Source organism: Myxocyprinus asiaticus, chromosome 24 (genome assembly GCF_019703515.2).
Source record: "Myxocyprinus asiaticus isolate MX2 ecotype Aquarium Trade chromosome 24, UBuf_Myxa_2, whole genome shotgun sequence".
NCBI classification, from domain to species: domain Eukaryota; kingdom Metazoa; phylum Chordata; class Actinopteri; order Cypriniformes; family Catostomidae; genus Myxocyprinus; species Myxocyprinus asiaticus.
In genome coordinates, this window is record NC_059367.1 from 11,094,749 (window position 1) to 11,118,308 (window position 23,560).

Below are 23,560 nucleotides of genomic sequence, written 5' to 3' on the forward strand. Positions count from 1 at the left end.
GATTGAGGTGAGTAACCATGCCACCAAGAGGACCTACTAAGCAGTGGGAATTGAGCATTCCAAATTGGGAGAAAAGGGGAATAAAAAAAGAAAGAAAAAAAAAAAGATTTGTGATTTGATATTACAATTTATTGCAGTTTTTGTTTGCTTTTTTAAAACTAGACCATGGGAAAAAGTTTAATCATACACTTATAGAGACTGTATATGATGAGTCAGATTTACAAAAACAATGCATCACATCTTTCTGAATTATATTTCAGGAGCATCATACAGTACTGTATATTTGGTAAATAAAATACATTTTGAAGGAAAGTGCTACAAAACTGTTCTTTTAAAACCCTGGAAAAAACATAAATAAAAATAAAAAGTACAATAAAATGAATTAAAAATATATATATACTTTTTGAAATAAAATAAAGTGATACGTTAAGCTGTTCCTGCTCATCAAGCTAGTGCCATAAGAAAATTATAAATAAAATAAGATGTTAGGCCAAAATGAATAGAGCCCCTTAAAACTTCACACAGCACAAATGTGAGCCTTCAAATTAACATCTTTCATATTAAATTGAACTTGAAAACCATCCTTTCAACCCTGGACTGCATATAAAAGTGGTAATAAAATGTACAATAGAATAAATAAAAAATATATACTTATTAAAGTAAACTAAACTGGCAACTGCTACATTTGGCTGTTCCTGATCATCAAACTAGTGCTTGGGAGTGTCAGGATTCTTTTGCAAAAACAAGAGCTGGTCAACATGCTCTGTGGTGAGGCTGCTTCTCTGTCACAATATACCCAGCTGTAGAGAACACAAGTTCAGCAGAGACACTTGTCCCTGGTACACACAAGTACCGCTTGGCTCACTTGGCCAGTAGAGGGTACTCACGATGATGTTCTTTCCACCAGCCCAACAGGCTTTCAGACAGTGGCAAAGGATCAGCTGTTTTGTACTTTTGCACCTCGTCCTCTGCACTGTCAAAGGCTGACTTCTCTGGTGGTGCTGATGCCTGCCTGGCATCCCCAAAAGTGTTCCCAAGTAATTCAGTCAGTGCACAGGAGGACACTCTTCTTTTAGCCAATGAGGGGCCCTGGCAATCTCTGTCTTCTTCTTTAATCTGCTTCTTTTCCTCATCTGGTGCACAATCATCACTGAGTTCCTCCTGGCCCTGCCTCACAGTCACCACTTCTTCCTACAGGGTACAACAAATAAAACACAGTGGTATAACAAATTAGCACACTATTTGAATTTATTTATGTTCTACCTTTGCTACATATTTGATAGTTCACATTGTAACACATCATGACAGTATTATTTAGCAGCAAAGCAAAGTGTTACACATATCATTCATAATGTAATAACTGTCAAATAAATATACCTCCAGAACATTCAGTGTAAACAATATGCTTGCTAGAATCAGCAAATGATATAAAAAAATGATATAAACATTTAATTTCAGTTACATGTCTGCATGCCTGGCAGTGCCAATGCGCACACACACACACACACACACACACACCTGTTGTACTATATTATGAACCAAGTAAAGACCCCTTGAGCATAATGATTATATTTACCTGATGCTCCATTGTGGCTTCAGCAACCATTCTTGGAAATGTTTCTTGTCTCTTATCATCGGACAGGAGCGGCAGCACTTTAAATCTTGGATCAAGCGCTGAAGCTATGTTAAGTGTGGCCTTCTCCAGCTCAGATGTATACCTTTTCATGAGGTCTTGGTGAAAGGCTTCTTTGAGTTCTCTGACAAACGGAGGATCACCAAGGGTTTCTTGGATGTCTTGCAGGAGCTGTGCATGTAGTGGGGCTATGACAGAGTCATGTGTCGGGAATAACAGTGTCGGGTTATTCTCATCTGACATAACACATGTGGCCACCTTCACTGGCTTCAGGGCCTGGATGAACTCCTCCACACTGGATATGTCTGACTCAGACAAGGTGCTGATATCTTTCTCTCTCTTTCTCATCTTGGGGGGAAAGCAGTGCAGCTGTGACTGCTGGCTGTTGCTCGAGGAAACATTCAACCATGTCACGTGCACTGTTCCATCTTGTTGATACATCTGTTACCAGTCTGTGTTCGGGGAGCTCCAGCAACTTTTATTTATCCTGCAAAGCATGGAGTCCTGCAGCACTTCTGTGGAAAAACCCAGTCACGCTTCGTACTCGTCCGAGTTATCTTGCAACAGCTGGCAGCTTTAGTGCATGCTGTGAGGCCAGGTTGAGGGTGTGTGTGTAGCACTTGACATGGGGAAAGCCGGCTAACTGGGCAGCGACAACCATATTAGATGCATTGTCTGTGATTAAAACCAGGGTCTTTCTCTGTGATGTTCCATTTGATCGCTATATTATGAAGTAGCTCTGCAACATTTGCCCCTGTGTGACTCTCATGCAAGGCTCTGGTCTGAAGGACGTGAGAGGACAAAGGCCAGTCATCTGTAATGTGATGGGCTGTTAGGGTGATATAAGACTCCTCAGCTCGTGAGGTCCATGCGTCGCAGGTAAGGGTGACTCGTTGAGCTCTGCTTAGCAATTCTTTTACTTCTGACTTAACCTCGTTATAGATTTTAGGCACAGCTGTCTCTGAGAAAAACTTCCTTGATGGTATAACGTACTGCAGCTCCAATGTGTAAACCATGTTTCGAAAACCTGTATTTTCCACCACGCTATATGGACGAAGGTCTTTGCGGATAAAAAGAGCAATTGACTTTGTGATGCATTTTGCTTTCTCTGAACCATTGGGTAACCTATTCATTGTCCCATCCAGAGTTCGTTAGCTTGCTGCTGCTACAGGTTGTTTGGCTAACTCCACATTTAGCTCTGGATGGTACTCAGTGGGACTCTGGAACTGCCAGTCAGCTGTGAACAAAGCTGACTTCATTCCAGCCTTTGCCACACTGTCCACCATCAGCATCTTGGCACAGACAGAAACATGAATATGTCCAAAGGATACAGCAACACCTGCTGCTCTCTCCAACAACTTCTCCTTCTCTCACACCCCTCGACACACCGGTAGGGGTGGGGGAACAGGTTTGCTCATTCATAACAACTGGACTTTTTCACCACACTCTTCTCTATGTAACAATACTACTTTTGAATTCTGTTCTATTACTACAATGCAACCCACAAAATACATGTTGTTGTCATTTATCGCCCTCCAGGTCAGCTGGCAAACTTTCTCGAGGAGTTGGATGTCCTGCTGTCCTCCTTCCCGGAGGATGGTAAGCCACTTGTGGTTCTTGGCGATTTCAACATACACCAAGATAAGCCCCAGGCCACTGAACTAAATGTTCTTCTGGCCTCATTTGACTTGGAAAGACTAAGCACCACAGCAACTCACAGATTGGGCAACCAGCTGGACCTCATTTTTACACGTAACTGTACCAACTCAAATATGTCCTGCTGTCCTCCTTCCCGGAGGATGGTAAGCCACTTGTGGTTCTTGGCGATTTCAACATACACCAAGATAAGCCCCAGGCCACTGAACTAAATGTTCTTCTGGCCTCATTTGACTTGGAAAGACTAAGCACCACAGCAACTCACAGATTGGGCAACCAGCTGGACCTCATTTTTACACGTAACTGTACCAACTCAAATATTCTTGTTACTCCTTTACATGTCTCTGATCACTACTTTGTTCAATTCAAAATGACTCACCCATCAACATTAAAACAGACTCAACCTTTGGTTTCCTTTCGTCGTAATCTCCATTCTCTTTCATCCTCTCGCCTTTCCACTGCTGTCTCTACCTCTCTTCCCACACAAAATTTATTTTCCACCCTTGATGTAAACACTGCCACAGACACACTAAGCTCTACTTTAACAACCTGTCTAGACAACATCTGTCCTCTCTCCTCAAGGCCAGCAAGTACTACCAGCCCCTGGCTCTCTGACGTCCTTCGTGAACATCGGACTGACCTCAGGGCAGCTGAGAGGAGATGGCGGAAATCCAAAGATCCATCAGATCTAGGTAAGCATCAGTCTCTGCTTGCAACTTTTTCAGATAATGTTAAATCTGCAAAAACGTCTTACTACCAGAACAAGATCAACAGCACCACAGACACTTGCAGCTTGTTTAGAACATTCAACACACTTCTCTGTCCTCCCCCTCCACCACCTGACATATCACTGAAAACAGATGTCTTCGCCACATTTTTTACTAATAAGGTTACAACCATCAGCAATACATTCTCAGCACCTCACCCTGTCAAACACCTGTCTCCTGTATGCAACTCTTCTGTCTCTATGTTCTCTCCTCTGACTGACACTGAGGTCTCTAAACTCCTCCTCTCCAACCACCCCACCACCTCTTCCCTTGACCCCATTTCTTCTCACCTTCTCCAGGCCATCTCTCCATCCATCTTACCTGCACTCACTCACATAATTAACACATCTCTACTTACAGGCACTTTTCCCACTACATTTAAGCAGGCTCGAGTAACCCTGCTGCTGAAGAAACCCGCCCTTAACCCCACACAAATAGAACACCCCAGTCTCTCTCATTCCAAAAACATTTGAAAGGGCAGTTTTCAATTAAATCTCCGCCTATCTCTCACAGAACAAGCTGCTGGATGACAATCAGTCAGGCTTCAAAACTGGACACTCCACCAAGACTGCCCTGATGTCTGTCACTGAGTCGCTGAGACAGGCGAAAGCTGAATCCAGATCATCCGTCCTGATTCTACTGGACCTTTCTGCAGCATTCGACACAGTCAACCATAAGATCTTACTCTCCACCCTCTCTTTGCTGGGCATCACAGGAACTGTGCTTGACTGGTTTAATTCCTATATCTCAGGTAGGTCCTTCAAGGTAGCCTGGAGAGTTGAGGTGTCCAAGTCACATCAGCTACTTACTGGGGTACCTCAGGGCTCAGTGCTTGGGCCACTTCTCTTCTCTATATACACAACATCACTGGGACCCATCATTCAGGCACATGGTTTCTCTTACCACTGCTACGCTGATGACACACAACTCTACTTGTCTTTCCAGCCAATGACACCACAGTGACTGCTCGAATCTCTGCCTGCCTGGCAGACATCTCGGCCTGGATGAAGGAACACCACCTGCAACTTAACCCAAGACCGAACTCCTTGTCTTTCCAGCCAACCCTGCTGTTGAACACAACATCACCGTGCAGCTGGGTGCAACTACAGTAACGCCTTCCAAAATGGTCAGGAATCTAGGGGTAACCATCGATAACAAACTACATTTCACAGACCATATCTCAAAGACCGCAAGATCATGTAGATTTACACTCTACAATATCAGGAAGATAAGACCCTTCCTCTCTGAACATGCTACACAACTTCTTGTACAGTCACTTGTCATAACTAGACTGGACTACTGTAACGCTCTCATTGTAGACCTCCCTGCATGTGCAATTAGACCCCTGCAAATGATCCAGAATGCAGCAGCATGTCTGGTCTTTAATAAACCAAAGAGAGCGCATGTTACACCACTCCTTGTCTCTCTTCACTGGCTGCCGGTTGATGCACGTATCAAGTTCAAGACTCTGATGCTGGCATACAAAACAGTCACTGGGTCTGCTCCAGCATACCTAAAATCATTTCCGCAGAGCTACGTGCCCACTAGAAGCCTGCGGTCGGCTAAGGAAAGTCGCCTTGTTGTACCAACACAAAGAGGCACCAAAACATGTTCCTGGACTTTCAGCTTCATCATACCACATTGGTGGAATGACCTTCCCAACTCCATCTGTGAAGCTGACTCACTTTCTGTCTTCAAAAAACGGCTAAAAACACATCTTTTCCATGAGCACTTAACCAGTCACAAAAAATAAATAAAATAATAATAATAATTTCCTTGTTGCACTTTAATCTGTTTTGAATGCTATTCTGATGCTAGTGAAACTTTGTAATATGGCACATTTCATACCACTGTCTCCTTAAGATGATTTGCTTATGTGTTCCTCTTTTGTACGTCGCTTTGGATAAAAGCCTCTGCCAAATGAATAAATGTAAATGGATGTTGTCGAGCAAGATGGGCACTCATGTTGGTCGCATTACCACAATATGATACCAGTGCATGACAGAGTTTGAATACCAATTTAGTCATATCTATCTCTGCATTTCCTGGTAATGTGTAAAATCCAAAGTGTTTCCATACTTTGGATTTAAAATGTGAGGGTGCAGGTCGTATTACCGCAGATCTTTGACCATCCGCCATTTTTTGGCTTTCTCGTGTCCGCTTGAAATGGATATGATGTCACGTAATACTCATAGATGTCAACAAATACATTTTGCCCTCTGCTGGAATAAAAGCTGTAACTTCTCTCCACCTCATCTATTAGCAAAGACTAAAATAAAGCAATTGAATATGAATTATATCGATTCTGGAGTAAAAAAATCTATTTCAAAATCATAAAAAAAACAATTGCGATAGTTAAGTGAATCGATTTTTTCCCCACCCCTAATTCAGACAGTTGTAATTTTCCATAAAGTCCCAAGCACTTTCATTATTAATAAAACTTCCTTCCCAACTGGGTTTATGAAGGGGTTAATTCTTACTATATGACTATAGTTCATATATCCATTCTAAGTGTTCCCCTACTGGCTCACCATGAGGGTTATTCACTTGCGGCATACTCATGTTGGTCGCCGTCCCGCAGAACTGTGGTGTCATGGTCTTTCGAGTATTATGCTTCGGTATCCCACTCTGGGAGGGTTATGTCGTGTAGTGCGGCGTGATGAGACTAGTTTTCCCATATGCGTCAGCATGACGCAATGTCTATTGAACAGAATCGTAAGGGAATGTCTCGGTTACGTATGTAAACTCGGTTCCCTGAGATAAAGGGAATGAGACATTGTGTAAGCTGGCCACACTACAGACTCAGAGTTTTTTGATCTGTGAGCGATGCGTTCTTTGTCCCTCCGTCAGTAAACTCTGAGGAATAGTGTTTGCGCACCCGCTTATGTACCGGACAGCTTTGCGCCTAAAAGGGTGGGGCTTAAACACCATAGCCAATTTTAGGATTGCTGTTATTGTAGAAGGGTTTCAACTAGGTCAACAAGGATTTCCTAATATGCGTCAGCACGATGCAATGTCTCATTCCCTTCATCTCAGGGAACCAAGGTTATATATGTAACTGAGACATTCTCAATCACATCATATGCTCCAATAACCTTTGACAACCTTTGACATCCAGGTGTCAAAAGACTTTACTCAAAGTGTTTTTGGTGAAATACTTGATATTGCCCCCTCAAATTAAGTATCTCCAAAACCTAGATCAACAGAAGCAGAAAGAAACTATGAGCATTTTAATGGGACAGATAATAAAAACATGAATGAACTGCCTACTTGGACAGCATTTCTGGGAAATTACTCGGAATGCCTATGATGCCCAAAAATGCTGCCTAGGTAGGCTCACTAGACAGACTCACATGATAGGAATCTCGCTAGGTCACTATGCATGCTCACTTGGTAGGCACTGCACAAGGTCACTGTTTAGTCTCATTACAGTCTCACTAGATAGGCAGCTAATTAGGTCTCAAGGCTAACTAGGTAGGCTTAGACAGGCTCACTAGGTAAGTAGCTCAAAAGGTCACTATACATACTCATTTGGTAAGCAGCTAACTAGGTCACCTTAGACTCGCTACACAGTATGACTGGGTAGGCAGCTCAAAAGGTGACAAGATAGGCTAACTAGATAGGTTTAGGAAGATTCACTAGGTAGGTCACTATGTATGCTCTCTTGGTAGTCACTTCAGGAGGTCATGGTTTTGTCTCATCACAGTCTCACAAGGTAGGCAGTTCACTAGACACTAGGTGACAAGATAGTCTAACTAGGTAGGCTCAGACAGATTCACTAGGTAAGGAGCTTACTAGGTCACTATGTATGCTCACTTATGGGGCTTTTCCACTGCACGGTACAGCTCTACTCGACTCAACTCTGCTCGCTTTTTGGGGGTTTTCCACTGTGGATAGTACCTGGTACTTTTTTTAGTACCACCTCGGTCGAGGTTCCAAGCGAGCCGAGCCGATACTAAATGTGACATCAAAACCCTGCAGATCACTGATTGGTCAGAGAGAATCGTCACTACCAGCGTCACTGGATTTGCGACAGGGGACATCAACCCGCTAGTTTTAAAGTTAGCAACAGCGACAGCAATATCATTTGTTCACACGACTTTCAAATTGTAAAAAGAAATGGCTGTGCGCAAAACCACGCCATGGTGAATAAACGAGGTGAAGACATTCCTCTCGTTAGCGACGAACGAAACGATGCAAAACGAAAAAGTCTTTCAGGAAGTGTCTCAGCTGTTGGCCGCACACGGCTACCACCGGACCTACCAACAGTGTAGGGACAAGTTAACAAAACTTAAAAGTGACTACAGAACCATCAAGGACCACAACAGCCGGAGTGGTTCAAACAGAAGAAAGTGGAAGTGGTTCGACCAAAGGGACGCTATCTATGGCAATAGACCAGCGAGCAATGGGAGGGAGAGTGCCCTGGACTCGGTGTTGTTGGAGTCCACGATGAAGGATGGTACGTTTTGTTACGTTAACTCTATATTCTGCTTGAAAGCTTCACTTATTTAGTTGACCAGCTACTGGAAAGCTTGCTTGTAAAACAACCAGGCAAAATCACCATGCAACAACTGCTTTATGCAGCACAATGAGCTAGTAGCTAACAGCTAGCGGTCGTGTTACTGTTTATGGTCAGTAATGTTTGTGTCGCGTTTAAGATGATGTCACGGCAGTAGAAGCGGCGCAACTATGACGATCAGCCTATAATCCCACCCACGTTGAGGCGGCACTAAACTGCAGTGGAAAAGCAAGCTCAGAAAAGTAAAGTGAGCAGAGTCGAGTCGAGTCAAACCGTAACGTGCAGTGGAAAATTGCCATAAGTGGACAATTCACTAGGTCACTGTTTAATCTCATTACAGCCTCACTAAGTAGGCAGCTCACAAGGTGACAAGACAGGCTATAGGTAGGCTCTGGCTCACAAGGTAAGCAGCTCACTAGGTCACTCAGTATGCATACTCATTTGGTTGGCAGCTCATTAGGTCACTGTTTGGACTCACTATTCAGTCTGACTAGGTAGGCAGTTCAATAGGTCACAAGATAGGCTAACTTGGTAGGCTTAGACAAATTCATTAGGTAAGCAGCTTACTAGGTCACTATAAATGCTCACTTAGTAGACAATTCACTAGGTCACTGTTTAGTCTCATTACAGTCTCACTAGGTAGGCAGCTCACTAGGTGACAAGATAGGCTAACTAGGAAGGCTCAGACATGCTCACTAGGGATGAAGCTCACTAGGGCACTAAGCATACTCATTTGGTAGGCAGTTCACTAGGTCACTGTTTAGACTACAGTCTAACTAGGTAGGCAGCTCACTAGGTGACAAGATCATCTAACTTGGTAGGCTCAGATAGGTCACTGTTTAGACTCATTACGGTCTCACTATGTAGGCAGCACACTTGGTCACAAGATAGGCTAACTAAGTAGGCTCTGACAGGCTCACTGGGTCACAAGATAGGGTCACTTGCTAGGCAGCTCACTTGACGGGCTCACTACGTTAGCAGCTGTAAGTCCAGTGCATTAATGTCATTATGTTCTGAGGATTCAATTTGTTTTGCATTAGAGTGAGGCAGCAGGATACAGCATCTTAAAAATCATTATGGTAAGCCTAACCGTAGTTTCCGCCAAAACACTATCCGGCGTAAAAACCTGTGCCCAAGTCAAATATGCGGATCACGGATCGTCCGCTGTGGCGACAACTAATGGGAGCAGCCGAAAGAAGAAGAAGAAGAAGTTTCCGCCGAAACTTCATAATTACTACAGTTTTTGTTAGCCTACAACAGTAAGACCATAATAAATTAATTTGGCATCTCCTTTCGTCAGTGAAACTTTCAGAAGCTTTCTGTCATTTTTTATTTTATTTTTGATGATGGAGGCCAATACAAATGTATTATACCTTTATTGTAGCAAAAATTACAGTAACCGTAACAACAATATAGAATTCCTGAGGAAACTATGGTTTCCATGGTAAATAGTTGTAACGGCAGTCCATTTGTTTTGCATCAGCGCGAGGTAAACAGCTGTTAACAGTGCTACCGTCTCTTCATGGAATAGAAATGTAATGCAAACTAACCTTTAATATCTCTGGCGAGACTTTTCCACACGGGTGAGAACGCGATACAGTGTCCGCACCAAGTCGCGTAAAACTCTACGAGCAGAGCCGCGTTAGAGTTAAACAGCACAGTGTTCACATTATCCGGTGATAAAATAATAATCTGATCCGATGCGGTGTACAGTCCAGCTTCAGCGGCTGAAGGAAGAACACTTATTAAAGAAATAAGAATACACAGGACAGAATTAACAGGATTTAATCTTGTTTTTGTCCTGTAGTAGGACGTGGCACGGCAGCTCCGCCGCGCCATCTTCCCTTATTTCAGCTCAAACTGAAGTAAACTGTATTAGAAAGTGATTAAAACTTTTCTTCCACTGGTCACACGCTCAACTCCCTCCCACTTCACCTCTCTCTCTCTTTCTCTCTGAACTCTGAGCTTTAAACATTCTTCACCATATATTAGTACAATCCTCTCGGCAATAGCATATGCTTTAAAACGAATACATGGATACAATGGCGTAGATTTTGTTTGAACATTGAGGGGGACCAAAGTCAAATGGGGGCTGGTGAACCAGTTTAACAATTAATGCACACTTGCTTATTATGCAAAAGCACTGATGAAAAAATGCAAATCACATAACAATTGTCTAAACCTCTAAGCAGGGCAGTAGCTAGAGGGGTGAAATGTGGTAATGATTCTAGGGGCCCACAGGTCCAGGGGGGCCCACAACAAATTCTAAACTGTATTTTTTTAATAGGAAAGGAGCCCAAAGCAATATACAGTCAGGGGCCCTAGAATACCCAGCTACGTCTAAGTGGACGTATTTCTGGGGGATATGTGGACGCCAATGGAAGCCCTATAAGAAAACTGATAAACAAACACACACACACACACACACACACACACACACACACACACACACACACACACACACACACACACACACACAAAAGAGGTAATAAAGATGCTCCAATCTAGGGCACAACACCGCTTCTGAGCGTCCCAAGCTCAGTGATGTGCTAATGTAACCAGAGTGCTTCAAAAGTGCGGAAATGTACGATTATTGTGGGTGCGCAACATGTAGTTCATGGCATTAAACAGTTTTTTCTTCTGCATCAGTTTATTAAAGCAATCCATTGTTCTGTCAGACACCCCAACATAAAGAATCAGCAACAGACTCTAAATACTGCCCACAACACCTTACAAATAATCCTTTGGACTATAAATAATAACGGGAACATTGCTAACAGCAGGCAATTTAAAGTCCGAACATGACTAAAATTGACATTTATTGTTAAATGCGGTGAATTTGTACAGAAGCAGTGCTTTAAATATTGAGGACGATTTAAGATGCAACTTTTCAAGTTTACTCGCTGATAGTAACTACACGCATGCACCGCATGCTTAAACATTACAAAAAGTGGCATCTTTAATTCACTTTAAAATCACCACAGCTAAAAATATTAAACTTTGTTTGTTGTTGGACGATTAGTGGGGCATCTTGTCCCAAGGATGTGTTTCTTTCTATGACTTCTGTCTCCTTGTTTCACATCCGTTATCTTCAGTCAGTCATTTAAATGCTGCCAAACAGCCAATTTAAGTCATCCCTAATTCAATGCTCTTAAATATGTATACACTGTATCATATAAAACATTCAGAAAAAGCATTAGGGTTAATATTTTATTTAAAAAAAAATGTACCCTTTCAGAAAATTACAGTTCTTACCTGCTCATCTGAAATGCCTGTCTGCTTTCCTCACCATGAAAAACAACTAATCATTTCTATGGACACCTTTAACATCTTCACTGACTCCACATATGACTCATGTGATGTATTTCATGTTTTGTGTGGGTTACAGACCTACAGACCGAAATTGCACATTGTCAGCCACTGACTCTCTTGTGAGTTTTATTCCTGCAGGGGGCGCTTGACGCTCTGAACACCGAATCCTCTATACATCCGTATTTAAATCTAAGATGCTTTATATCCATTTGGAGACATTTTACACTGGATAATTATTTTTAATAAAAATTAATAATTGCAAGGATTCATACCTGTGAATGAAAATCCACCTCAGCATTATCTATAAAAGCATTTTTAAAAATCATCCACGCTTATTTATTATACGTGTAAATATTTTATTTGTATATATATTTTATGTTCCTTACAAGCCTCTGCAACAAGTTGCTTTAGTTTTTACAGACAGAACAAGGAAGGAAACATATGATGCCATGCACTTCAAATTTTATTTTTGACTCATCAAAATTATTTGGACACTATAGACAGAGTCTTGAATAATTTCTGATCTCAAGTATAAACATTTCTTATAAGCCTTTACAGTTGGAACCTACGCTCTACGATTTACAAATAAGGAGATTTATGGTGGGTCACACTTTAAATGTTTAATTTTTTCATTAATCAAAGTTTTTACTGGCACACAATTTCTAAACTCTGGTGTAGACACAGGAGCGTCACTTTGTTTTAAAAAGTTACCTGACGAAAGCCATTTAAAATGTGGTGGGGACAAAACTGGCCAAGACAAAAAGTGGTAGGAACACGTCCCACCAACATGTGTTATTAGGCTCTTCTTGTTTTAACTGATATGACAGGAAAAGAGGCATAGTTTAGGTATGTTGTATTTTTCATTCATCAGTACTATTTTTTCTGCAATAATTTCTGACCTTGTATACACTCACTGAGCACTTTTTTAGGAACATTATGGTCATATTAAAGTGCCCGATGTGGTCTTATGCTGTTATAGCCCATCTGCCTCAAGGTTCGACATGTTGCGCATTCTGAGATGCTATTCTGCTCACTACAATTGTACAGAGTGGTTATTTGAGTTACCGTAGCCTTTCTGTCAGCTCCAACCAGTCTGGCCATTCTCCATTGACCTCTCTCATCAACTGCTGCTCACTGCATGTTTTTGGCACCATTCTGAGTAAATGCTAGACTGTTGTGCTTGAAAATCCCAATAGATCAAGTTACAAAAATAATCAAACCAGCCCGTCTGGCTCCAAAAATCATGCAACAGTCGAAATCACGGAGATCACTTTCCCCCCCATTCTAATGGTTGATGTGACCCATATCTGCATGATTTTATGCATTGCACTGCTGCCACACGATTGGCTGATTAGATCATCGCATGAATATGTAGGTGTACAGGTGTTCCTAATAAAGTGCTCAGTGAGTGTATACTGTATACAGTAGTGGTTCTAGCTTGTAAGGCGCCTTGGGTGAAACTCCCTTCAGCACACCATGCGCCCCCGTGCCGACCCCGACAAGATGCCGCCACGGGTGTCTGCCTATGTCGCCCATGCCTAAATCGGCCCCTGACTGTATATACACACACATTTGTTATAAAATACTCTGTATTCCTCTGAAAGATGATTAGATATAAGCGAGCCAGAGCAACATTGGTCTTCTTTAAGACTACGTTGACACCTTGTGAGCCATTCGTTCAGAATCACCCTTCTCAAATATTGACATATTGAGTATGTGCCTTTTGTCCAAAGTTTCTGACAGAGCATGTTCCACCCAGGCAAACTTTAATTCCGTGCTGATACGGAGAAGTCAGAACATTTTGGAAGGTAAAACCCACATTTCACATGAGCATTTAGTCTTGACAAACCATCAGATCAATAAATGTCACAACAAACAACCTCAGCTGCTGCTGAAATTATAAATCTGTAAGACACACACAGACAACATAAAAACAGAAAATCACAAACGTTATGACTGAGAAATGAGATCTTTATTTACAATTTCCAAAGGATCAGTTTAGTTAACAAATATATCTATAATATGTACATGGAAGCAAAAGGAACCATGTCCATTTCCACAACAATCTTCCATGAGTCCCCTCATAGGGTATAGACTATTTACACAGGTAAAACAATTTACAAGTCTTCAAGTGCACCTCTGTCACTCGCAGTACATCATTATAAATATACATACACTTAAGGGATGCAAAACATTTCTATGACCTAACAATTCAAAAGTAGAAACTGATTATCAAACCATTTGTGCCACATAAATGCTAATTTCACTCAAGGCAGAGTTAATCGGCCATGAAGTTTAAACTTGTTAGCCAAAAGTACTTCGATTATTAGTTGTAGCCTATTTTCTGAATGAGGTAGAGATCTCTGTTACCTAAACAATTAGCTCTGTCCATTGGGTGACACAGACACGCTATTGGATAAGTGACCGATGCTGGATATCAGAGACCGTTGCTGCATAGATAAACTTAACTCATAGATACTACAACATTTTCCAGATCTAACCTCACAATGATGCTGTAGACCACTATCTGACAGACTGGCTCAGGAAGTACAGCTTTGAGAGGAAGGGCTGTTTACAGCTAGTTAAAAATCTAAGATACCACGATCACAAGTTTCTTCTGTGACCAGGATTGTTAAGGAGACTGACTTACAAACAAATATGTACATTACAGTATTCTTGGAAAGCAGGATTTAGTTATGACAACAGGATGGTTGTGGTGAACCCTAGGTCACAATGACACGAGTAGTTTTAGTCTTCTAAAAGTAAACAAATGATGCGCCAGTGATAGTGTAATATTACCGCCCATCTTTACGCTTTTGCTTCTTAAAAACACAATTTTACTTTTATAAGGGTTCTGAGGATGGGTGCACACAAAGGTAGAAATGTACATCTTACAGCATTAGAGGTTTGTCCAGCTATCGATAAATAACATGGTTACATGAGTTAAGACAGGATTAAAGCCAAAAGGACGATTTCGATACACATGTCAGAGGAAGGCTGGGAAATGGCTCGCTTATGCACGAGCAAACAAATGACCATGGAGGCACTTAAAATAAACGTGAAAGGCAAATGTCAAGGCTAGAATCCAGCATGACCATGTTTAGCACAGTAAGGATTACATTCCTTTCGCCATTCATTAACTTAATCATCTGTTGCCCATACAACATTGGATGGAGCAAACAACAAAACCATTACAAGAACAGGCTTTCCCTGTTGCATTAAAAAAAGCAGACAGTTAAATATCATTTAAATTTTTTTTGCACTCATTATTACCTTGCATCAAATCCCTTTTCATGGTATTGCCATTTAGACATTCAATTTTTACTTATTGTGCTTAGTTCTGCAATTAATTCTGTAAATGGTAAAATAATCTTTTATTTTTTTTTTTATTTTTTTTGTACACACTTATTAATAGAATTAAAGGAAAAGTATTTTATTATACAATCTAATTAGTTAAAAAAAGTCCATGTCTTCAGGTCTGTACTAATTCGATTTGACCTTTCTTAATTTGTATGAAGACTTGAGATGGCAGAGCCAGTTTTAGCAGCAAGGATGAACAGACACAGTATGGGGAATTTGGACCAAAGCAGCTACTACAATTAACACAGGACCACCAATAGCTGGATTCATCCGATTTCCCTGATGAGAACGTAAATATTTCCAAGACTTACAAGTCAGAACTCAGGAAGATTTGACTCCTGACAAGATGCTATGTCTTTAAAACACAAAATGTCTGGTTGTAGACTTAAAGCAGACTGAAAGGGAATTCCCCACTGGATATCCTTTTATGCAAAAGCCTAGACTTATATGTATAATAGAAGGTACCTAAAAGCATTTCTCTGTACAGATTAAAGTATCATCAGAGAGTTCTTTTGGATCTTTTCTCTTGGATTTGGGTCAGAACGTCAGCTGTGTCTTTTAGCAAGGCATCAAAAATCCCATCAGCTAGATGCATCTTTACAAAAAGTTCATCCTCGTCATAGTTCACCCACTGGGATTCCTCCTCATGCAACTCCTGGACCTATAAGTGGTAGAATGATTATAGAGTACTGAACATTTTAAGGAACACTTTTATATGTCTAAAGTAGAAACATTAAAATCGATTTACTCTGCAAGCATTCAGTAGTTTGGGACATCAGCATTCGCTACGTGAGCTTAAATAAACTTACTAGAATGTGGTCAACTCGGTCTCGTTTTTTCCGGCCAAATTTGATCATCTTCTGCCAGTCTGTTTTTTGATTCTGCTCATTCTTTAGACCACATAGCTTTAATACCTCAGTGGTGACAAATTCCTGAAATCAAGTACATAAAAAAACTAACATTTAAAAACTAATACATTCAGATTGTGCTACCAGCCTCTACACAGTCTAAAGGTGTGTTTCACCATTGAGCCAAATGGTTCTCGTTGCTGAACCGTGCCATTCCGTACAGATCCAGGCTCGTTGAAACAGTTACGGTTTGCGTTTCCAATTTGGTGCTACGAAATCAGGATTAGAATGGACTTACTGTGAAAGTAACCAATCGTGTGTTGCCAAGTCACTACCAGTGTTCCTCCAGCACAGTTTTTTGTCCTGAGCATGGTTAGCGAACTACGCTGAGAATTCCAGGCTGGGAACGGTTTGTAATTGAACTGTACCGAACTGTGCTCAAGTGAAAATGCTACTAGAACCGTTACTCACCGTGCTCAGAACCATTCTGCCCAATGGTGGAAAAGCACTTAAAATGGCTTGTATGTAATTTTTTTTTTTTACAAACTTATAACTAGATGCCACTGTCCTAAATGCAAAATTGACATCTTGCATACCTGGACCCTTGTGATGTCATTGGGGCATTTGACCCGATGGAAGTAGGTTGAATTAAGGCGACGTGGCTTCATCCACTGTGGTTGATCAACTTTTGGATCTTCTGCATAGATGTCTTGAATGACTTCCCATGATAAATCAAAGACTGCCTGTAAATAAAAAATAAAATAGAAAAAGAACGAATGTTTCTAAAATTGACTGAAAATGTTTACAAAAACCAGGTGAAACTTTAAATAAGGATAAACCTGAATTTCATCATCTTGATACCTACCAGTTTGTAACTTCGTTTGCATTGGGCCTCCTGGTCATTGGCTTTGGTGTCTCCACCCAGAAAATCATTAGAGGGTTGAGGTTTGGGTACACCAGCAAGACTTGATCTACCATAACCCAGCCTGCAGCTTTTCCAGATCTCCTGAGTAGCAGCGCTGACCATTTTCTCCAATATCTGGACATTGTGAGGAACAATCATGGCAGGCTCCTCTGGTTGCTTCATCTGCAAGGGAAGCTCTGGCCTGGGTGGTGTTTTGCCTGGTTCCCCTGAACCCAGACTTAGAGAGCTAGAAATCCCCTCCTGCTGCTGCTGCTGACGATTTTGCTTCTGCTGTTGTTTTCGTGAACTGAGACCAAAGTCTTCATCAAACCAGTCCTGCTCATCCCCAAGGACATTGAGGAGCTCACGGCTTAGCTCCAGCTCAGCCAGACGTTTGGCTAGCTCTTGCTGTCCGCTTGTACCCAGGACAGGGCTCTCCTGTTGAAGAGGCATGGTGGAACACTCATCAATCTAACCACTTTCCAGCTTCTATCACTTTAAGAGGTTTGATTTAACTTTACATCTTCACCTCTAGACTTTCCCAACGGAAAATTCAGTGTGCTGCTGTTTGAACTTTGCAACACACTGCATGACTAAAAGAATTTTCTAGGTAACATCTGTCCCTGGATCTCTGTCAATATAGCTGGAAATGTCAATTTAAGCATTACACATCGGCAATGATATCAGCTTACTAGTGTAAATAATTTACTTGTTTTCAATAATTAACTTTAAAGACCTTAAAAATGGTGACCAGTTCAAAACTGCCTTTAAAGAAGTTTTAGATAAATAACACATCAATGTCACTTACTAGTCTGTTGCAATGCTCAGGAGATGAAAGTTCTTCCTGCTCATCATCAAAGAAGGTGCTGAAACTATCTGTCCTTGTATTGGACTGCGACCTGTTCTGAGACTTGAAGTGAAGTCCATCATCTTCGTTGACGAAGTCTCTTTTCAGATGATTAGAAGCTGATAACTTCTCCTCTTTGTCTTTTCTGATTTTCTGGAATTGCTTCACAGCATCACTTAAAAAGTTGTCCACAAGCTTATCAGCAAGGGTAGTCAATGCTCTTTTGTTATTCAAGTCCTCTCTAGTATCTACCCTTGACTCCTCAATGGAGATGCCTGTGGATTTCTGAAGACCATCAACTTTGGATTTCTCACCCTCAATCAACAGGTCCAAAATGACTGCTGTTGGTTCCTCTGGCTGCTTTGGTCTTTTAGATGTCTCTTTATCCAAATTATTTAGCAATGGAACAACATCAACAGACGTATCCTCAAATTCAAGAATGATGTCCCTGCCTCCACCATTAGGCACCACGTGTGAACCTTTGTCACAGTCCTTAATGGTATTGCAGTCAATATCGTTAAAACCCAGGTTATGCAGTGATTTATTAAAGGTACTTTTCCCAGAGGAAAGCTGTTTGATGTTGAATTCAAATGGCTTGTCATGTTCATCAGAAGGCCCTCTGTCCTCAGAATGCAAATCTAGGTCAGATTTTTCTTCTTTCCTTTTGTTTAACAGATTTCTGTGCTCAAACTGCTTCTCCAAGTTGGACTCTTTGGGTTTTCTGTTTGGCTGATCATCAAATGAAGAATTTTCACCTTCCGTGTCTGCGTGAGCCTCAAAGTTTTCTGGAAGACGAGAGATTTTGTCCGGTGGGGCAAATATACCATGGTTGTCCCTACACTCGAAGTACACCACGCCATTATAGGTTCCATTGTTACTTCCCTCAGGGTTGTCCAGTTCCACTCCAGCCCAGAATCCATTGGCAAAGTTGGTCTGTCCTTTGAATCTCAGGGTCCCCGGTTGTATGTTACTCACCAAAACCCTATCTCCAATGCAGAAGCTTGGCAATTCGTCCTTTATTGGCAAGGTTGGTTTTATGGGCTGTGGAGAAGTTGGATATTTTAAAGGTCTATCAATGTCTTCTTTGGAGCCTTTTCCAAGGCTATCAGCTTGGAAGCTGCCATTGCTACTTTCTGATTGGACACTTAGTTCTTCTTCAATTTCCTCTTCACTACTGTATATTGGTGACTTATAAGATTTTTCCTTGGGCTCTGAGGCTAAAGGTGATGTAGGTTTTGATGCATCCTCCTTGAATGGTGACCCAAAAAAAGACTGGAAATCATCGTTATAGTCATCAACTGAGGGTGACGGCATCTCTTTGATCTTTGGTGAATCCTCCCTCTGGGATAATGAGAAGTCAGTGTAAGAATGATCCATGACTGAGGGACTCTTTTCAGCTAGCGGGTAGCCTAGATCTTTTGATTTCTCCACAGGAGATTCATTTGAGTCCATTCTAAATTCTTGAGCCTCTCCAGCTTCTGCAGTATCTCCAAAGGCTGGCTTTTCATTAGCATCCTGACTATCCTTCCCAGACAACCTTTCTTCTTCCAGTTTGTAGTCCATATCTTTCAGAGACGGCATCTTCAGTCCAAGATCCAGTTTGAGAAGAGGATCAGAGTGCTGGTCAGAGTGGTCATTTTCAGAGCCCTCTGACTTTGCGTATTCTAGTTCCTCCATAATATCTGACCTCTGGCTAGACACCATGCTCACGTCTCCTGAAAGAAGGTCATTGGCCCCTGGCCTGGCAGAATGCACCTTGAGTGAGGGAATATCCTCTGAATGGTGGCTAGGGTACTCTGGACTATGCAAACTCCTCAAAACGTTCATATGTTCTGGGCTTCCCATAATTGGGGTTGGGGTGACTGTAGGAGGATCTTCATCTGAAGAAATTTCCTCATGTTCTGATGAATATTTATACATTTCCTCATGTTCTGATGCATATTTATAAGGTTCTGATGCAGCCTCGTCATCTGCAAACAAAAAAGACGTAATAGATGATTGTCAGATTATGTACAATATATATTTTTTTCTGAAGCAATACGCTGATTATTTCAACATTCATGCTTTTCAGTCTTTGTAGTTATTGCACCTTTCTCAACTGATGTCTCTGTGGGCACCTTCTCTGATTTCTCAGACTCTGTGACAATCTTCCAATTCTTGCTGGTTTCAGGCCTGTCAAAGTAAACATGTCAATCAGAAATTATGGTAAGTGAATAAAAAAAAAAAAAAAATGTATATGTCAAAGCTAACCTCTGAAGTGGAGGGGGTTTTATCCAAGGCTTTTCAGATGCTGACGTGGGAGTTTTAATCTGGGGCTTAGTAGCCGGAGTTCTGTCAGGCTCTTTACTTAACTCTGCCTTGGTCTTTTGGATAAAGTCATTATATGCCTGGGGAACCAGAGGAACACACACATTAGCACACAGCACACAGAGACCTCTCTATTATAACATATTATAAAATGCTAAATAATAAGAAATTAAATAGTGAGTAAACAATCTTCTGCATTTTCTTTAAGAGAAACTGCAAAATGTTTATTGTTCCTGACAGGAATAGGTTAATTCAGAAGCTGGTTGCTGACCTCAAGTTGTTTCAGCAGACTGGCCTCTTGAGCTTTCAGACGTTCTTTTTGTCTCTTCTTCTGCTCTTTCTTCAGCTGGTACACCATTGATTTGCGCTTACGGAGCTCATCCTTGAGGGCATGAATACGGCTCTCAATATCACTCTGATCTGATGTGGTCTCTACAGCAGCAGGGCAAAAAAACAAAATGCAAAAATGTTTTGCTCGTGTACAATGGTGATGTTCAAGTCTCATTCTTTGTTCGAATTAAACAACCAAACCTTCTGGTTACCATTCCTTTAGCTTTAACCATTTTAGCTATAACCACTGCAAATAGTACACAACTTTGGAAAGGAAATTAACAGAGAAAAACAAACTAATTAAATCATTGTCTAATCAGTCTAAACTGCTTCACATGGTACTACACAATTTAAAAAAAAAAAATTCTCCATAAGTTTTAGAAATTCCATAGCACAGTACAACATGAAGTTATTGAAAAATTAAACTCCAAATATTAAAAGATGGGTAATATTTACACCATAAGAGCAGCACAGATTCCTTGAATACAGTATCACTTTCACACACAGAGATCATCAGTACAAGGCATCTGGGCTTACATAAAATGATGACAAAGTGGTTTGGGCCAGAGAAGTGCACACATAGATATAAACACAGAGCATAATATTTGCTGGCACACTGTTCCTCTCCCTGTGTCCTCCTCACCAATGTAGACGGCAAGGGTGGCAAGGATAAACTGGACCCTAAGAGCAAGCTAAACATATCAGCCTTGCTACTCAAAAATGTACCTACCTTGACTGACTAATGAGAACAATAATGCAAATAAATAAATTAAAAAATTAATCAAAACAAATTTGAATACATAAAAATGCAATTAAAGTTAATTAAATTAAACAATGGGAATAGCCAATGTTTTCTTTTAAATTATTATAGGTTGTTGCTTCAAAATTTTAGGAAAACAAAATTTTATGAAAGTGTTCAAAAGGTAGTTTAATCTACGAGGAAATCAGGCCTAGACTTATTAGATCAAGCAAATCAAGGTTATTTTACAAGTCTGCTGGGATTCTCTACCAGAGCAAGGATCTTACCAGATGGAGTGGCTGACTGGGGGTCACTGGTGTAGGGCTCACTGGTCTTGGAGCCGGAGCGCACCTGCATCCTGCCGCTTCCGCTGGTGCCAGTGACGATACCAGCCAGGCTACTGTCTGAATGTCGAAGAGAGCTGAGGCTGGCTTTCCCTGGAGGAGACTACAACACACACATACACACACAGAAAGAGGGATCCAAGGTCAGGACATACAATCACTCTCACAAAAGAGGGGTATAATTAACACCACGTAATAAAAAAATAAAAATAAAAAAAGAAATCACAATTCTATAACACAATGACACACAAACTGACTTTGAAATACCCGCAAGATGCAAACAACTTTAATTACTATGCTATAATTCCTTAAATATGTTTTAATAGCTCAAATAAATCTCACAGAGATTTTAGATGCATCACGTTCCTTCCTTCCTTAACTTCCTGACCTAAAGTTAGCCAATACACTGACTGTGACAGCCACACTTTTGAATTACTCTAAAACATGGATAATATCAAACAACTGAGTCTGTGCTGAAGTCATTTAGCAGACGCTTTTATCCAAAGCGACTTAAAAATGAGGAACATAGCAAGCAATTTGTCATACAAAGTTCAACAACATCTAGAGTGTTATACTGCAAAGCTCTCAAGGTGGCTGGAGTAGTATAGGTGCTAGCGCAGAAGAAAGAGACAGAGAATACACACACACACACACACACATATACAGGTGCATCTCAATAAATTAGAATGTCGTGGAAAAGTTCATTTATTTCAGTAATTCAACTCAAATTGTGAAACTTGTGTATTAAATAAATTCAATGCACACAGACTGAAGTAGTTTAAGTCTTTGGTTCTTTTAATTGTGATGATTTTGGCTCACATTTAACAAAAACCCACCAATTCACTATCTCAAAAAATTAGAATACATCATAAGACCAATAAAAAAAACATTTTTAGTGAATTGTTGGCCTTCTGGAAAGTATGTTCATTTACTGTATATGTACTCAATACTTGGTAGGGGCTCCTTTTGCTTTAATTACTGCCTCAATTCGGCGTGGCATGGAGGTGATCAGTTTGTGGAACTGCTGAGGTGGTATGGAAGCCCAGGTTTCTTTGACAGTGGCCTTCAGCTCATCTGCATTTTTTGGTCTCGTTTCTCATTTTCCTCTTGACAATACCCCATAGATTCTCTATGGGGTTCAGGTCTGATGAGTTTGCTGGCCAGTCAAGCACACCAACACCATGGTCATTTAACCAACTTTTGGTGCTTTTGGCAGTGTGGGCAGGTGCCAAATCCTGCTGGAAAATGAAATCAGCATCTTTAAAAAGCTGGTCAGCAGAAGGAAGCATGAAGTGCTCCAAAATTTCTTGGTAAACGGGTGCAGTGACTTTGGTTTTCAAAAAACACAATGGACCAACACCAGCAGATGACATTGCACCCCAAATCATCACAGACTGTGGAAACTTAACACTGGACTTCAAGCAACTTGGGCTATGAGCTTCTCCACCCTTCCTCCAGACTCTAGGACCTTGGTTTCCAAATGAAATACAAAACTTGCTCTCATCTGAAAAGAGGACTTTGGACCACTGGGCAACAGTCCAGTTCTTCTTCTCCTTAGCCCAGGTAAGACGCCTCTGACGTTGTCTGTGGTTCAGGAGTGGCTTAACAAGAGGAATACGACAACTGTAGCCAAATTCCTTGACACGTCTGTGTGTGGTGGCTTTTGATGCCTTGACCCCAGCCTCAGTCCATTCCTTGTGAAGTTCACCCAAATTCTTGAATCGATTTTGCTTGACAATCATAAGGCTGTGGTTCTCTCGGTTGGTTGTGCATCTTTTTCTTCCACACTTTTTCCTTCCACTCAACTTTCTGTTAACGTGCTTGGATACAGCACTCTGTGAACAGCCAGCTTCTTTGGCAATGAATGTTTGTGGCTTACCCTCCTTGTGAAGGGTGTCAATGATTGTCTTCTGGACAACTGTCAGATCAGCAGTCTTCCCCATGATTGTGTAGCCTAGTGAACCAAACTGAGAGACCATTTTGAAGGCTCAGGA

The 23,560-nt window shown here is 41.2% G+C and overlaps 2 protein-coding genes and 1 long non-coding RNA gene across 12 annotated transcripts in view; 1 reads left to right on the top strand and 2 right to left on the bottom strand.

Moving 5' to 3' along the window:
- LOC127414719 (sulfhydryl oxidase 1-like) overlaps positions 1–10,457 on the bottom strand; it is a 49,728-nt gene extending 39,271 nt beyond the window's left edge. Inside the window, exons 1-2 of one of the 2 annotated variants that reach the window (XM_051652935.1) lie at positions 1,577–2,101; positions 888–1,191 (exon numbers count right to left, since the gene is read on the bottom strand). In XM_051652935.1, coding sequence (XP_051508895.1) covers positions 888–1,191; positions 1,577–2,074 — 802 coding nt within the window. In that variant the 5' untranslated portion in view covers positions 2,075–2,101. Of the gene's footprint in view, positions 1–887; positions 1,192–1,576; positions 2,102–10,125 lie in introns of those variants that run through there. The other variant, XM_051652936.1, reaches the window with a different exon arrangement.
- On the top strand, positions 2,382–6,981 carry LOC127414747 (uncharacterized). 2 transcript variants are annotated; one of them, XR_007892848.1, is made up of 3 exons: positions 2,382–3,588; positions 3,872–4,807; positions 5,002–6,981. It is a non-coding gene; the product is annotated as an uncharacterized LOC127414747 (long non-coding RNA). The 2 variants fall into 2 exon arrangements; XR_007892847.1 differs by having other exon boundaries at positions 2,382–3,385.
- A 3,380-nt stretch (positions 10,458–13,837) lies between the features above and the next one.
- cep350 (centrosomal protein 350) overlaps positions 13,838–23,560 on the bottom strand; it is a 64,080-nt gene continuing 54,357 nt past the window's right edge. For all 8 annotated transcript variants that reach the window (XM_051652914.1, XM_051652910.1, XM_051652916.1 and 5 more), the window contains 9 exons: positions 21,510–21,669; positions 20,425–20,585; positions 20,097–20,233; positions 19,936–20,018; positions 17,808–19,816; positions 16,961–17,437; positions 16,692–16,838; positions 16,057–16,179; positions 13,838–15,908 (listed from right to left, as the gene is read on the bottom strand). In XM_051652914.1, the coding sequence (XP_051508874.1) occupies positions 15,747–15,908; positions 16,057–16,179; positions 16,692–16,838; positions 16,961–17,437; positions 17,808–19,816; positions 19,936–20,018; positions 20,097–20,233; positions 20,425–20,585; positions 21,510–21,669 (3,459 nt within the window). In that variant the 3' untranslated portion in view covers positions 13,838–15,746. The remainder of the gene's footprint in view (positions 15,909–16,056; positions 16,180–16,691; positions 16,839–16,960; positions 17,438–17,807; positions 19,817–19,935; positions 20,019–20,096; positions 20,234–20,424; positions 20,586–21,509; positions 21,670–23,560) is intronic.